At 49.2% G+C, this 14,706-nt stretch overlaps 1 protein-coding gene across 6 annotated transcripts in view; it reads left to right on the top strand.

Moving 5' to 3' along the window:
• Pxylp1 (2-phosphoxylose phosphatase 1) overlaps positions 1-14,706 on the top strand; it is a 63,834-nt gene that overhangs the window by 25,788 nt on the left and 23,340 nt on the right. For 4 of the 6 annotated variants that reach the window (XM_048452564.3, XM_048452562.3, XM_048452563.3 and 1 more), the window contains exon 2: positions 7,801-7,932. In XM_048452564.3, the coding sequence (XP_048308521.1) occupies positions 7,854-7,932 (79 nt within the window). In that variant the 5' untranslated portion in view covers positions 7,801-7,853. Of the gene's footprint in view, positions 1-7,797; positions 7,933-9,604; positions 9,811-14,706 lie in introns of those variants that run through there. The other 2 variants (XM_048452567.3, XM_048452566.3) reach the window with 2 other exon arrangements.

Below are 14,706 nucleotides of genomic sequence, written 5' to 3'. Positions count from 1 at the left end.
CAGGCAGTCTCTTGCTTGGGATGGGGAAAGAGTGAGCAGAGGCAAGGAAGGAGCAGAATAAGTCCCTCGAGTGAGCTGCTGGGCACCAGTCCATCTGAGAGTCACAGGCTGGCGCTTATCGGCCACTCTCTGCTGTGCTGTCTGTTATGCTCTTAACAGCCCAGGGCTCCGTTTCCTCAGGAAGAAAAGCATGGCTCGCAAAGACTTGAAACGGTGCTCCAGACTTACACACTGACCCCGAGTCCCGGCTGTGTGGAAGAGACTAAATGAGGTGGAATTTGAGATATTGTCAGATTGTTGCGGTTCTAAAATATGGGGTAAAGATCACTGGGCCCGGTGTGGCCAGGACGTGCTTGGGGACTAATCTACGATATTGATCAGTGTCTTTCCTCCACTGCTGACTGCCCCATAACAGCTGCCACATCTGGACATGGTATTGTCATGCACGGTACACGTCACCTTTCCAGGTACCCAACATGAGAAAGGTGTCTGGGAAAGCTTAGGGTAGAGCATAGGCATTCAGGGCGGTCACACCTCGGTGCTCCTGGGTGGCATGTGAGAGGGTTCTGCTGCACAGAGGGCAGGGGGCGCGCTGAGCTTGCTCCTGGAGGAGAACACATGGTGGCAAGAGATGGGACCTAAACCTGGAAAACAAGGACCAACTCACGCAGCGAGCCTGGGCATGCAAACGCTCTGTTGGTGGCATATTTTTGTAGATTGCAATTGCAGATGCACCAACTCCAGGCCACTCTCCAGGGTGCTCTCAGAATTGCCTGTTCCAGGGAGCGGACCCGCTGTCTTAGTCTGTGCCCTCCCTCTCCTTCCTTGGAGGCTCTGGTTTCCTGCAGCCTAATGTTTGGCTACTCATGACCTGACTAATTCGACTGTAGGCTTACTTTTAAGATTATTAGTAAGCTCACTTTATTGTGCTGAACTCACTAGTAAAAACATCACATAGCCATTTTAAAGTAGGCACTTGAACAAACCCATACCCAGCCCCGCACTCGTGAACCTCCGTATAATTAGAATGGCTCTCCTAAAGTCCTGGACTTCACTTAGTGTTTTAAACTCTGATTATCAGTTACATTTTTTATGTACTTACTCAGCACAAAGAAAAACTATGGCAGAATCGAAACTAGAAAAGCAGCTAGCTTTATATACTTTTTCATGAGTCATCTGTCCTTTTGCCTGCATTCCAGCTCCTTTTTTATAAAAAAAAAAAAAAAAAAGCTGGCTTTCCTTTTCCACTTTTAATGTTGTACATCATGGGAGCAGAGAGTCAGATGGTCCTTGAGGGTCCAGCACCAGATTCAGCAGCGTTTTGCCAGCCTCCTTACCCACCCTCAAACTACAGGGGTTGTTGTTTGTTTATTTTTGAGATTTATTTATTTTTATTTCTTTCATTTGTGTGGATGTTTTGATATGTGCACTACATCCAGACAGTGCCTGCAGAGACCAGAAGAGGGCGTTAGATCTCCTGGAACTGGAGTTACTTATGGTTGCGAGCTGCCATGTGGGTGTTGGGAATTGAACTCAGGTCCTTTGGAACAGCAGTGCTGAGCTGTCTCTCGGGCCCCACCCTCTGTTTTTACAGCGGTTCCTGGTCTCATATCCTTTCCTCTGTAAATCTGTAGTGCATTTCAGCTTTGAGTTTCAAGATGCCTCCTTCCACCCCCTAGAAGTGTTCTTTGTCCTATGCCTGAGGTCCTTTTCCTTTAGAGGGGCACCCGTGGACAGCAGGAATACGTACGTATGTGAGTGAGTGAATGAACGAGCTGGCTGCTGCTTTGGAAGCCAGCTCACAGATTAGAGCTGGAGATCCCTGGTCCCAGACTGACTGCTCTGAGCACGGGGCACCCCATTCCAGCACCGCATTCCAGTCTGTTCTCCTGGGCTTTCCTGGCGGCTCGAGGATTCATCCATCTTCATCAGTCTCCACGGTTGGTTTATTCCCAGGCAGGCAGCTTTGATTCTACAATTAAACTCCTTTCTGAAGCAACCTCAGAAAGAGGGCTCCTCAGATGCTGCCTCAGCCTGTGCCTGGTTCATGTTTACTTTGCAGTTACATGATTTTTTTTTTAAATCTTTACTTAGGTCAAAATGATTATAATGGAAACAACTCAGAGTATAGGATCTATCCCAAGTATTTTCTTGATTTAATTCTATCTTTCTATTCCTGCTGGTAGTACTTTTAGCTGCACACATGGAAGATAATTGAATGCATACTTTCTTTCGAGTAGCCATGGTCACATTTAAAATCCTAAATTCTGCATGTTTTGAAGGGGAAACCAGAGCCTGTTGCCTGATGTGGCCTTCTTGGTTTTTACAAGGTTAAAAATAGTTGAGGGCTCGGTTCTGGAAGCCTCTGTTGATGGAATAGTAGCTTGGAAAGATGCCTTTGCCGTGTTTCTTTCCCTTTAATTCAGGAGCGGTAGTTACTGTAATGGAAGGGGATCTGCTCATTATCTTGTGCCGTTTCAACTCTGTGTTTTTCTTATGCTGTTCAGATTTATGGTTAAGGCAGAGGAAATTAGCGGGACTTTCCTGTTCATGTGATCAGAAATCCAATGTAATAATTCTGGGTTTGAGGTGTTTCTAACCAGGGACTAGAGCTGTGTCTAGTGGACACCTTCTAGCAGGTAACGCCATCTTCTATTCAGTCGGAACATGGAATGATTGTGTCCACAGGAATATTTTAGGGAGTTGGGTTTGGTTATGATGCATGTTGGACCAAGAGCATTTTTCCATGGAAAGCGAGGGGACCTATGTGTGACCTGTGTGAGTGTGCTGGGGTGTCTGAGGAGCTGCTGTAGCCGCAGCAGCAGGCACAGGGCTCCCGTGGAGGCACACACATGAAAATGGCAGGAAGGAAACCCAAGGACAGCATGACTTACTAAGTGCTTAACCTCTTGGCTGGCATAGCAAAGGGGGAAGAGAACTCTGGATAATCAAGGTTGCATCCTGGACTACAGAGCTGGACCATGACCATACCTGGTAATCTTTGGATTTCTGCTATGGGAACTTACTAGCTGAGGTGTATGTTCCAGGATGGAAATCCTTGGGTGAGGCTGGACACAGCAGTTGAGCCGAAGTCTCACCATGGAAGAGGAGCCAGATTTGGCTGCCTACCCTGGGCCTGTGAATAGAGGAGTGGCCAAGATTTGGGGAAGATACACAGCATGAAGCAGGAGCGACAGTTCTGGAGAAAGAGTGAATCTCTGGGTCTAGGTAGGCACAGTGTCAGTGTGACTGTCCCGGAGTCTCTGGGTCTGGGTAGGCACGGTGTCAGTGTGACTGCACCGGAGTCTCTGGGTCTGGTTAGGCACGGTGTCGGTGTGACTGTCCCGGAGTCTCTGGGTCTGGGTAGGCACGGTGTCGGTGTGACTGCACCGGAGCCGAAGAGTCAGATGTAGCTCTTCTCTGCTGTGCACCAACCGCTCTGACTTCTGCAGAGGGCCACATCTCCTCGCTCATGATCTTATCCCCAGGCTTACTGAAGTCATGTTCTCATGACTCCTAGAAACAAAGTTGGTCTCTTGTCTTGAGAGTTTGTAGAAAATGAACAGCCAAGCTGGGGATGGCGCCTAGATCTATGCCCTCTGGAGCCTCATCCTGTCCACGTGATTAGTCTTCCTGTCCACTGAAGGAGTGTCCCAGCAGGGAATGCCTGCAGTGGCAGACTGTGCTGCTGCCATTTCCTATTTCCTATCAGCAAGCACACATTGACCCTTTGGCATCTTAGCTTCATTGTTAACCAGTGTCTAAATCCCTGCAGATTTTGGCTTCTGTCAACATTATTTAACTGTTTTTAAAGTAAGAACAAAGCGTGGTCTCCATCCCCGTGTCTTCTGCTCAAGTGACACCATGTGTCTGCTTCATGGTTTAGACACCGTTGAGCTGAGCTGTGTGCGGAGCTTGAGGATGTGGCCCAGCACAGGTGGAAATCGAGGCTCGCTAGAGAGTCGGGTAGGACACAGACACCGAGGGGATGGAAGAGAAACAGGACGTGTTCCCACTGAAAAGCCAGGATAGGCAGAAATGACAGCAGCCCGGAGATTGGAAGCTGCGGGGCGGTTCCGTGAGCTCAGCCTGGCTAACACAGCATACCCTCTGTTTTACATCTGAGCCTAAACACGCCCCTTTCTCCAAAAGCATTGAGCAAGTCGAGGAATATGGACAAGACGGAACGGCATTGTAGAGTGCAGATCCTGGTTTGTGTTTTCTGGTAAAGATGCGAGACTTTTTTTTCTCTTTTCTGTCAGTTAAGGTTTGCTTTGTATCAGATTCTCAACATCTACTGCCTGAAAGCCGCAGTCGTGGTACTCGCGTGTGAGTGTGTGGTTTGGCTGAGTTTCCTCTGGTCTGGACCAACTCCGCTGAGAAGTGTCCGGGCTTGGGGAGCTGGGTGGTCTAGGGTACCCTCACTTGTGTGTCGTTATTGGCAGACAGATTGTTTGGAGAAAGCCCCAGTAGGGTCTGTTTTCACTGGATCCGCGTGGTTTCTCGTCCTCTGGCTAACAAGCCTCTCAGTCCTCTCATAGTTCAGCCCCCATGCATTTGGGGCCCCTACATGCAGCCATCTGCTATTTCTCCATTAGCCGAAACAGATCTCTTGGTTAAATTGGGAGTCACTTTAGGAGCTTGTTACATTACTCTGTGGACACAGAAAAAGTGTGAATTGGAAGCCTTTACTGTCAGAAACGCTTCATGCAGCAAACCTGTGGTTAGCTCAGCAGGTAGTGATTGCCGCTACCTGCCGCCCACCTGAAGACCGCTCTGAGCCACACTGTGGTGAACTCCTTAGGAAGAGTCCGTGTCAAGGAAAGCTGTACCATCTATGCAGCCGTTCTCTTAGCCTCCTCTGGGAAATCCACCAAGGGACTAGAGGCAGAAAGTTAGTGAAGGGCCAGATGGAGCCCAGAATCCGGAAAAAGCCATCGCGTCCTGTGTGTGAACACAGGGCAACCAAAAGGCAGGTCTAGGCTGGGAGGGGCTGGAGCGAGAGGGACCACCTGGGCCCAAGAATCAAGGACAGTTTCCCTGGGCCAGCACAGGCCCGGAGCGAGAGACCCAAGACCAGATTCGAAGCAGAGCTGACGAGAAGACCATATTCACCTATCCAAAAGGAACCAAAAAACTGAGTCAAGAAACTCCACTCTAAACGGAATTGCCCTAGAGGAAGGAGTCAGTCGCAGAGCAGGTGAGACGACCACGGACCACAACAGCCGTGTTCTCTAGAAGGTCTCCTGCACCCCAGGGATCGTACTTAGCCTTGATTTCGGTCCACACAATCCCCTAAGGCAGTTAGTTTCCAGAGGCGAAACTGCCTCAGGAAGGTTGAGTAATTGGCATCAGTCACCAAGCTTGTTACGTGTCTAACCCCACAGCACCGAGCCCTTTCTCTGCAGCAGGCTGCTGTCGGCATCATTAGGCAGCCAGACCTGTAGGACCCTTCTGACAGTAAAGCTTGGGAAGACTCCGGTGCTGCCTCCCCAGCAGAAGCTCTAGGAGACGGCCTCATAGAGGAGAATGCACAGAGATGGCATCAGCCACCAAAGAAGATGGAGGAACCCATGAAGAAAAGACTCAGTTCACTTGAGAGTACAAAGATGCCAAAATTTTCTCTAAACCTTACTTCCCATTCCACAGTCTTTAGTTGCCTCTCTTCCCTAAATTGAAAGGATCCCCAAGGCTTGAGTGGAGTCATCCTATTACCCAGGAGAATAAAGGAAGTGGAGTGTAAGTTTGAGGTTAGCCTGGGCTACATGGTGATATTTGTTTTCCAAAAAAAAAAAAAAAAACCAAACAAACCCCCTCAGAATCATTTTATTAGGTTATTGACAGAATAAAACCAATCAGGAAAGACTGGGCACTAAGGGGCTCTGAGACCCGTGGCCACAGAAGGAAGGCAGCTGTAGAAGTTCTGACCTACCAAGAGTGAGTTTGGCCTGTGCTCTCAGTAGACTTTGACTGAAGTCAGTATGTAATGTTGAAGGAGACTCTGCAACCCACAAGAGAGAACACAAGAGCCGCGGACACCTCCCCTCACAACCTGACACCACCACTTAGTAACTTCTCACTCACAGCTTCAGTTTCTGTGCAGCAGAAATGAGTGTGAAGGAGGTCACGGTTGGGACACACGTGACACCGGCTTGCCCGGTGCTGGCTGAATCAAAGCCTCTGGAGATGGATGGTTGTGAGCAGATAGGAGTCCCTAGCTGGAAGAATGCATGAAGGTTGACTGCTGCCCAGCAGGGGGCCACTGGGGAGGTTGCCACCCAGGAGGAGTGCTGGTGGTCCACTCTGCTGTGAGAAGGTGGAGTGTCTTCATTTGTCTTTTAGAAAAAAGAACCCCCTTGGTAAACAAAATTCCGACAGGTTCCTTCCTAAAGGAGAGGTGCAGGACTTTGGGGAGAGGATTGGCAGCAAGGGGTGCAGGACCACGTGCGGGGAGAGGATCCAGAGCAAGGACTGCACGCTCTGGCTCCTGCCTCGCTCCCAGCGGATCCTTTTCTTCATAAAGTAGTTTATTTAACAGTCCACTTGCCACACACCTCCCTCGCCCCAGCGAGAAGCTGGCGGCTCTTCAGTGCGTCAGTACAGACTGGTAGATTCAGTCATCCCTTCTTCACATTACCAAGTGCACTACTGCCTGACCATCTATCCAGGCTCTGTGGGAGATTGAATTTGAAGTGGGTAAAGACTTGGGCTTGTAACAGCTATTACAGTCTTATTGTTATAATCTTTTTTATTTGTTTTTTGTTTTTCAAGACAGGGTTTCTCTGTGTAGCTCTGGCTGTTCTCGAACTCACAGAGATCTGCCTGCTCTGACTCCTGAGTGCCGGAATTAAAGGCGTGCACCACTGTCACCACCACTTGACATATTTGTTATCATCTTAAGAATGTTTTCTAAGGAAAATATGTTTTCCAAGTTTCACTTAAAACCCCAGTGAGAACCAGAAAATAAATCCAATATGGCGGTGAGATGGCTCAGCAGGTAAAGGCAAGCCTGGTGGCCCAAGTTCAGTTCTCAGGATCCATGTGGAAGGAAAGAACTGAACTCACAAAGTTGACCTTTGACCTGCACAAGTGCAGTATGGTACATGCATTACCCTCCCACCACACACACATACAAATAATAAACAAAACTCTCATGTGAGGCTGATAGAATAAAATTACAGTACCCTTTTTTTTCCCTCATGGATGGAAAATTAAGGGTCTTACTTAATACTAAGAAAGTAAAAGTTCTGTTGCACAGTTCTGGTGTTTGAAGAAATTAGAGTGGGGAGGGGGAGCTGCAGGAAGACCACGCCATAGCTGAGAGACTTGGTGGCTTGGAGTGGGCCATTCCTCTGACTGACTGGTGGGGCTGTTTGTACAGAAGCAGTCAGCATCCCAGAAAGCAGTATCATGGGACACATTGCAGTGGCTGATGTCCAGATTTTGATGCAATGTCAAGGTCATCTTGGCAGATGGTTCACCAAAAAGCTGAAGATTGAAAGGTTTGAGGTGATGATGGGATAGCTGGTCCTTGTGCAGGGTTTGCTGTCTGCGGCGTTGTGCATACTCCATGAACGTTCTTTGTGCTTCTCTGGACCGTTGTCTCTAAATAGTCTCCTCGCCAGTCGACGGCAGGTGAGGGGCATACTAGCGGACTCTCGCGTTCTCACTTGGGCTCCTCTGGGGACAGTGACTTCCAGAGCAAGTGGTTGTTCTCCAGTTGGGATCCAGGCCTCCTTACCAGGGGACGGACTTCTCTTTCTCCTTGAACATTGTTCCTTGCTTTTGTTTTCTCCACAGGACAGGTTCCGGGTTGGAGGTGAAGCCATGAAGAGCAAGTAGAACAGACAATAATGCTTTACCGTAATCGCTTCTTGGTGCTGCTGGCCCTGGCTGGGCTGCTGGCCTTCCTGAGCCTCAGCCTGCAGTTCTGTGAGTACAGAGGGGACCTGTGGGCTGCAGGAGGGTAGACGACTTTGCTGGGAGACTAAGGGCCTGGGTTTGTAGGCAGCAAGGAAACCCCGGGGCTTTTTCATTATCGGTACTCATGGTGAATGGCTGGTAGCAAGAATCCTAAACTGACGTCTTTTCTTTCTTTGAGTCCAGATCTCACTCTGTAGCCCAAACTAGCCTCAATTTAATGATCCTCCTTCCTTAGCCTCCTAGGCCTGTGCCGCCACACTCACAGCCAGCCTCGCCGTACATTCTTTGAACTTACATATATGTTCCTAAACTGCCTGCTTATTTTCATTGACATCCATCCCCAAGGTCCAGAGGATTCATCTTGATTTCTCATGCTGGGCAAAGGCAATTTGACCTTTGGTTCCTTGAAGACTGCGTGGCCGTTTTATGTTCAGTCGTTGATGGGCCTTGGGTAGCTCAGACAGGGTGGGGAAATTAGGTTGCTGGTATGAAATTTGGTCCCTGGGTGGCAGAGGCTGCTCACGGAGGTCCCAAGCAGCAAGGTAAGGACTCTCTGGTGAAGTTCATCTGTGAGCCTCCCCGATTCATCGTCTTCCACTGAATCCTTATGCTCACACTGTACCCCAAATCTGTGTACCCCACACTTGCCATGAGAAGGGCTATCCTGGAACTCAAATCCTGCTTCAGTTTCTCATTGATTGCAGCCCTTCAGAAGTGGCCTACTGTCTCCTGTGTCCTCACTCTGCTTGGCTTTCTCCAAGGAACCAGCCTTTCCCTGAGCTCACCCCTGCCACCCTGCATGGACCAGCTCTTCCCCCATCTCCTTCCATCCTTTTAGCCCTTGCTTTCTTTCCTCTAGGTGTTGCTGCATGGGTTTGATGCTTTTGTGATGTACATTGGGATTCCTCGAGTCAGCTCTCTTTCCCTAGTCACGAAGCCTCACTGTGCCCTTCCCCTGTATGTCTCAGGAACCCACATGCCCGGAGCAGAGTGGGTGTCTCTTGAACGTCTATTGAATGAATGAGTCTGTGACTATTCTGGAAGCATCTCCTCTTCCTTTGGGCTCTGTGTGCTGGAAACTGAGGAGGCGCTGGTACAATGCTGAGAACTGTGTTTGCTGTCACCTGGCTTCTCTGTTTTCCCACCTCACGCTGATGGGTGGGAGCTCTGTGGGGAGGTGGCATTTCTGTTTCACTTTGAGTGACAGAAATAGGAACAGGTGGCTCAGTGAGTGGGATGTGGGGAGTGCAGAGGAATGTGGGAGACTTGGCATCAGGAGTGGGTGGTTTGAAGAAAGAAAGCTTTAAGGCTTGCCTGATTTACCACAGGGTGGTATAGGCTCACCCCTGTGCACGTGACAGGCCGCTCTAACAGTAAAGAGGCCCAAAAATACTTATTTCATCCTTCCAATATTGGAAGTGGTCAAGAGAAGGTGACCAGAGATGTGTAGAAGTACTCCAGATGGCTAATGACCTGCAAAAATAGAAACCTTCCAATAAGTGGGGTCTGGCTTTCAGTGGTTTCGTTGTTTGTAGTTTTTCATTGGAAATTTTCCACAGTTCAGTGGAGGAGGAGGGACCTGCAGTCAGCCTGGAGTTCTAGCCTGAGCCCTGGGCGGGCTCTGAGAGGTAAATGTGGCTCCCTTGTGTTCCTCAGGCATCTCTTGCATGAGCTGGCCTGTGTGGCACTGAATGGCCCTGTGTGTCTTGCTTGTACCACACTTGTGAATGTTCGTCTGTGTTAGGAGGGCCGCTTTTCAGCCACACTTTTTTAAGGAAAATTTTGCAGACTAAATTGGCCTGGCTGGACCCGAGCGCTTCACTCTGGAGTACCTTGCAGTTCAGAAAGCCTGAGAGATGGACGTCTGCGCTGCCCTCCTCCTCCTAGGTAATCTGCAGCTTCAGAACCTGCCTGTCTGCATAGAAACGACACTTGGTTGCTTCATTTATTTGATTGCCTTATTAATTGCTTATTATTATAGTGTAAGAAACTTTGAGTCACTAAACAAACATGGACTCATGCTTTGTTCTTACCCTAAAATATACATGCTTTTCTTTATTGTTCCTTTTGACAAATTTCTTGAATACCATGCTGGCAATGTTATTGTTTGAAACAATATAGTTGTGTGTGTGTGTGTGTGTGTGTGTGTGTGTGTGTGCGCTTTATGTAAAAAGTATGGTTTCATTTTCTAAAACTACTGTGTATCTTGTTATATCTTGCTGGTAGATCAATATTCCTGTTGATATTTTGGATATGGAAACAATTTGGTGCAGGTCAGGAGTGAGACATGGGATTGTTTAAACAAGCATGTCTCCCCGTAGGCAGAGGACATGAGAAGTCAAGTCGTATGTGTCTGTGAAGTGTTTGCTGTGCTCAGTGTTGTGGAGACAGAGTGAGAGGGGAAGGACCCGGACGGCATAGAGAACCGTACCGTTCATAGCTTCTCAGCACGTCCATCGGTGATAACACGAATGGCTTGTGTGCGCTGAAGGTCCTTAGTGAAATTATTTCATATATATACATACATAAACATATTTCAGTCCCTTAGTTTTGAAATGTGTACAGTGAGAAAATAACTTCTCGAATTCAAGGATCCTTTGTTACAACATGGAAAGACTGTTAGGATCTGAAGACATCTGAGTCATTTCTGCTTTTTCTGCCCGTTTATAATCTCCCATTTCCCCTCTGCAGCATTTCTTCAGTCTGTGTTTTGTGCTCACTCTCAATCTTCTCCTTCCCCAAATGGTGGTGTGACAGGCACACACAGACTCTGAAACTGTGGCCTTGATTCGAATGGTAGCTTCCTCATTAAGCAGCTGGCTACTCTGCACCTTCCTTCATACGAGAATTAATCACCATAATTTTGCAAGGTTGGCGTGAGAATAGACACTTGTGGAAACTTCTTGGCTGGTGCAAGCCTCTTCGTTACCAACCGCTCCTTTGCAAAGTTGGTACGAGACTGTAAATTTTGGGAAAGCCCTGGCTCATGGCAGCTGCTGTTTCTTCTGTAAAATGGAGCTGATTATTATGGTTTTGCAAGATTGATTGAGAGCTGAGAGCTTTTGGGAAAGCCCTTGGCCCACAGAAGTCTGACTGACCGTAAGTCTGTACGCAAACCAGAGCCCTGCCGGAGTGTACTCTCATGGTATACTAGCATCCCAGAAGGTAGGCAGAGCTTATTACTTCAGCTATTTAGTGAAAGAAAGCTTGAGATTTACCATCCATTGATTTGCTTTTAATCAGAGTCCCTTGGCTGACAGTAAATCTATGTGGTGCTTGTGGCACTCATTTCAGGGAGGCATCCTCTTGGGCGGAACCTCAGTTGGCCACAGCAGAGTTCATCTGCAGTGGTGAAAGCTAGTGTTGTCTTCAGGGTCTGACGCCTCCTTCCTGCAGGAGGCGTTGGCCTGTTCTGTGTGACCCAATGGACACAGAGTTCCATTTGCATTGGGCTGGAAGCAGAGCTGCTGAAGATTCAGGGTTATGTCAAGGTGTGTGTTCTCCCCCCAGGAGTTGGCACACTCTGAAGGTCACTCTCTAAAGAGGACAGAGTCAGGCAAGTCATTGGGCCCAATCACATTTTGTATCTTTAAACTCTAAAGTTTTATTAATTTTATCTTTCCTTGTTGATCCAGTGCTGGGAGTATGTGCAGTTTGTTCTTTAGCTAATACTCCTGCTTTGTCACTGGCCTGGGAGTTGAGTCCCTCGGGAGCCACAGGCCCCTCCGACCAGTAGAGGAGTATCAGGAGCAGAGACTCGAAGTGCTGGGCAAGCAAGGGGTGGGGCGTGTGGTGGAGTGGGTGGAACATGGACGCTGGAACCTGACTGCAGACCAAACCTGGCCTGCCACCAACCAGCTTTCCACACTCAGAGAAGCTGCGCGCTGTCTCCGTGCCTCAGTTTCCCCTCAGTGAAGTGGAGATCGTGATGGATAGAATTGGTGAGGACTCTGCAGCACATGGTACAATGCTTGGCACATAGTAATCCCGGCGTGTGTTCAATGAATTAAGATCATGTATGTATGGCAGAGTGGTATGACAGGATAGAAGAGAGGAACCCTGTCCAGTCTGGGGAGTCAGGGGACATCTGAGGTCATGCTTGAGGGAGAATAGGAGTTGTCTGGGGAGGACACTAGAGAAGAGTGTCCCTGGCAGATGGAAGAAGCAGAACAGAGGGGAGCCCCAGCGGCAGAGACGCCACCATGCAATTAGCATATTGGAGAGGGCAGAGCCCACTTCTGTTTTCTCCAGAATGTGGACATCCAAGTGCTACGGTCAGCACTTAAATCGTGTTTAAAACACACGTTCCCAAACAAGCAAACAGAAATGTCTGCAGCCCTCCCTACAGAAACTGACTTTCGATGGGAGCAGAGCCCAGGATCTGTGTTAAGAGCCAGCACCCGGGTGTGTCTCACGTACAGTGTGAACTGGTGGGAGGGTGACACTGGGTGATGCAGCTCCGAGGCTGTTTGACTTATGCAGTCAAAGACGGGGGGGGGGGGGAGGGGGAGGGCTCAGAGGCAGGCATTAGCCCTGAAAGCAAGAAGCAAAACCTGGAGTGTCACCGTGTGCGTGGGACTTTATGACTACTTGGGAGGTAGAATGGGGCAGAGTGACCCTACCTTGAAACCCAGGAGTCTGCTGGGGTAGTCACTAGATACTCTGTTCATCCACATGTTCATTCAGAGATCTCCTGCAGGACTCCATTCCAGAGGAAGATACCAGCTGAGGGAAATGAAATATCCAGACACAGGGAGGGGCGAGGAAGATTGCTCAGGACAAGAAGTGTAGAGCTCAGGAAAGGGAAGTGGGGTGAGTGTGGTGTACAGGGTGCCTAGAAGCGCATGAGGGCTGCATGGTTGCAGTGCCCAGCCCAAAGTGGATCTTGGTTGGAAGGCCTAGGAAAGACCGAGTCTGCAGCCACTGTTTGTGGCTTGGTGTTCACCATCATGCAGTCTGGGCTGGGAGGAACCTGATCGTGTTGTGTAGAGGCTGTGAACTTGTTTGCTTTGGCCAAGCCAGTGTTTCCAGGTTTTAAAAATTATTTACCAGTTTCACATAAACTTTCAGCTCTTGTTTGAAAAGTCATTTTCCCTGGCATCTGAGACCTCTGGCTCCGTCCTACTCAGTCTCCGCTACAGCTATGTTTTTCCCTGGGAAAAGAAAGGAGGATGCTCCTCCCTCAAAGAAAAATGACAAGATCCTGCAGAGTTGGGAAGAGAGAATGGTGACAAGACAGCTCCACCTGGGGAGGGAGGTGGGGGGGCTTAGACAGGAGCTGTTGAGAAGCCAGGAAAGGAGGTAGGGGAGGGAGGTGGGGGGGCTTAGACAGGAGCTGTTGAGAAGCCAGGAAAGGAGGTAGCCTTCTGGAGGTCTCAGGTGGGCACACTAGGAGTCCCAAGCTTCAGCAGCTCCATGAAGCAGGTAGAGTGTGTGTATGGCAAGGTTCTGTTGGCACCTTAATTCAGCGAAGCCAGCATTCTTCCTATAGTCTCCAGATCCCATACTCTGCCCCTGCCCTGGAGTGCCTTGGATCCCCTGTCAGCTGGGAAAGAGAATAACAACATTGGGTGACCTCAAGCGGCCTCTGCACAGAGGAACTGAGGAAGGAGCCGTGACATAGCCTTGGTTGTTAGATTCTTGCTCCCTCAGCCTCGTGTGCTCTTTAGAGACAGCTATTGGTGTGTGCAGCATCAATTCTATGGCGATCTCTGAAGGCCTGTTCTTTATGACATATGTAATCTTACTGACCACAGTAATAGTAGGTCTAGGATAAAGGTAGCTGAGAGTAAACCCCTTGGCTACCGAACAGCCTGGAGCCTGTACCCAGCCTGGGACTAGACCACCCTCTGCTCTTTGTCTGGTGTGCATTTTATGAAGGAAGGCATGAACTATAGCAGTGTATGTGAACGGGGGTGTTTGGAAGACCTTTGTGTGTTTCCATGGCCAAGGGTTAGAGGTGGACGCCTTCGGAGAGCAAGGAGTCCAGCGGGCAGGGTGGCTCAGTAGATAAAGGTCTTGTTACCAAGACAACCTGAGTTTGATTCCCAGAACCCGCACAGTGGAAGGAGACAACCAGCTCCACAGGTTATCCTTGGGTGCTCAGACTTGGGCACCCAGGACACAAGAAGTGAGGGAGCCAGTTCCTTTTCATAGTTCTTTCCACGCCCAGCTGGCCCTCTCTGTAATTACTAGCCTCCATTGTGACTTGGGGTCACATCACAATGGGTAGGAGCCTGTGTTCCCCTCAGGAATGTAGTTTCTGGACCTGTCCCCAAGGCTTCAAGTGGGACTCAATCTAGGTCCACTGAGGGATCCCTCACACTCTAGCATTTGAGACACTTAGGTTCTTGTGGCAAATGCTGGGGGAAGAGGTCAAGGCAGATAGCTTATAAATGGCCTCAAGCCTGATAGGACTTGCTGCCTCCCCAGCCCGGTGAGCTGTACTCTGCCATGGTTCACTGGCTCATGCAAGCAGCCAGCTCAGCAGAGACTCTTACTGAATTGCTTCATCGGTTGGCTCATGATGAGGCAACATTAAAATGGGGGGAACATGAAAGGCAGTATGTGGGGCTCAGTAAGCTCCCAAAGGAACTTGAGTTCAACTGTTTGATCAGTCTTGTCTGTATAAAATCGAGCACCCGAGTCTTCATGTGGGGGTTTAGCCTTCCCCAGCTCTCCTACAGAACAAGACCCAGACCAGCATGAACCCAAGTGACCAAAGGCAGATGACAGAACTACAGCTCTTCCTTGTGGTTCTGGTTTCCAGGGGCAGTTGCAGCA

The sequence above is a fragment of the Myodes glareolus genome, chromosome 4 (assembly GCF_982192425.1).
Source record: "Myodes glareolus chromosome 4, mMyoGla1.1, whole genome shotgun sequence".
NCBI classification, from domain to species: domain Eukaryota; kingdom Metazoa; phylum Chordata; class Mammalia; order Rodentia; family Cricetidae; genus Myodes; species Myodes glareolus.
This window is presented reverse-complemented; position numbering and strand designations above follow the sequence as displayed.